At 36.4% G+C, this 1,082-nt stretch overlaps 1 protein-coding gene across 1 annotated transcript in view; it reads right to left on the minus strand.

Annotated features, from left to right (window-relative positions):
- The window catches only part of LOC119582221 (lactosylceramide 4-alpha-galactosyltransferase-like), a 32,876-nt gene that overhangs the window by 2,121 nt on the left and 29,673 nt on the right, over positions 1-1,082 (minus strand). Inside the window, 1 exon segment of the mRNA XM_037930452.1 lies at positions 120-349. Within this exon segment, the coding sequence (XP_037786380.1) occupies positions 120-349 (230 nt within the window).

A 1,082-nucleotide genomic window follows, 5' to 3' on the forward strand; every position in this document is an offset into this window, starting at 1 on the left:
GGCTCATTTAGTGTTAAATCACCTATTACTTAACCGCTACTCGCTACACAAAAAATACTTATCCCTTGGTGACATCCAAGATCTTCCTTATACAAGCATATAAAGTCTTGTTGACTCACATGGTACATCTGAATCATCGTTGACATGACCATCGTTAGGAACTCATGATGGTGCTTGAAATGAAACACACCGTTGGATATATGGTTCCTCCTTTCGTGACTGGTGACGACAACGTTCTTAAGAGGAGAAAGGTCCTTTATGCAGACGGTGTCAGTGTCCGAGTAAAATCCTCCGAACCGCCACGTTAGAAGGACTCTCAGGAGGTCACTCAGCTGTATGACTGGCCAAGCTGTTGAAGAGGGTCTCCATGTACATTAGTGCTCTTGTAGACAAAGTAAAGGCACATTCTTGACGATAGACGCAATTTAGCTATGGTTTGAGTTGCTTCGTCTTACCGAATTAATAAAAAACAGCTTTTACATCCAACTTGTCTTTAATGTAAACAAACCGTATTATGTGATGACTCATTCTCTTTTGCAGAAGTAATTGTGGAAATAAATAAAATGGAACAATAATTAATTTAGCGATTAGTAAACTTTTCCTCGGTTTAGTTTTGCATTAACTGAAGAAGATAAAAAAAAAAAATAATAATAATTTACATATTATGTAGCACAAATGGTTATCAATTACCAAAAACAAAAAATCCACCCATTTTAGAGCAACACCTGAAAAGAATGATATCTACTATTAAAAACAAAGATAGGTCTTCCAAACTGTTACTTTAGAATGGCACAGATATGATCACAACTTGGTAATTTATAGGTTCATCTATTGACCATGAAACAATTAAAATTTTATTAGAATCACTCATTTCTGTCGGCTATATTGGCAGTTTGTTTACTACTGTGACGCCATGAACCTGTAGCAAGCTTTCTCCGGAGGCAGTTTGAAAATACTTGGTTTGGGTACGAAACCGAACCAAAATGTCTGACCATGAAGAACCGTCAAAAAGAGGTATGAGCAAGAAAATTTAGTAAGAAACCTTGACGTATCTTGTCAAAAATACGTCTTAAGGCTTTCTT

The sequence above is a fragment of the Penaeus monodon genome, chromosome 15, assembly GCF_015228065.2.
Source record: "Penaeus monodon isolate SGIC_2016 chromosome 15, NSTDA_Pmon_1, whole genome shotgun sequence".
Taxonomy (NCBI): domain Eukaryota; kingdom Metazoa; phylum Arthropoda; class Malacostraca; order Decapoda; family Penaeidae; genus Penaeus; species Penaeus monodon.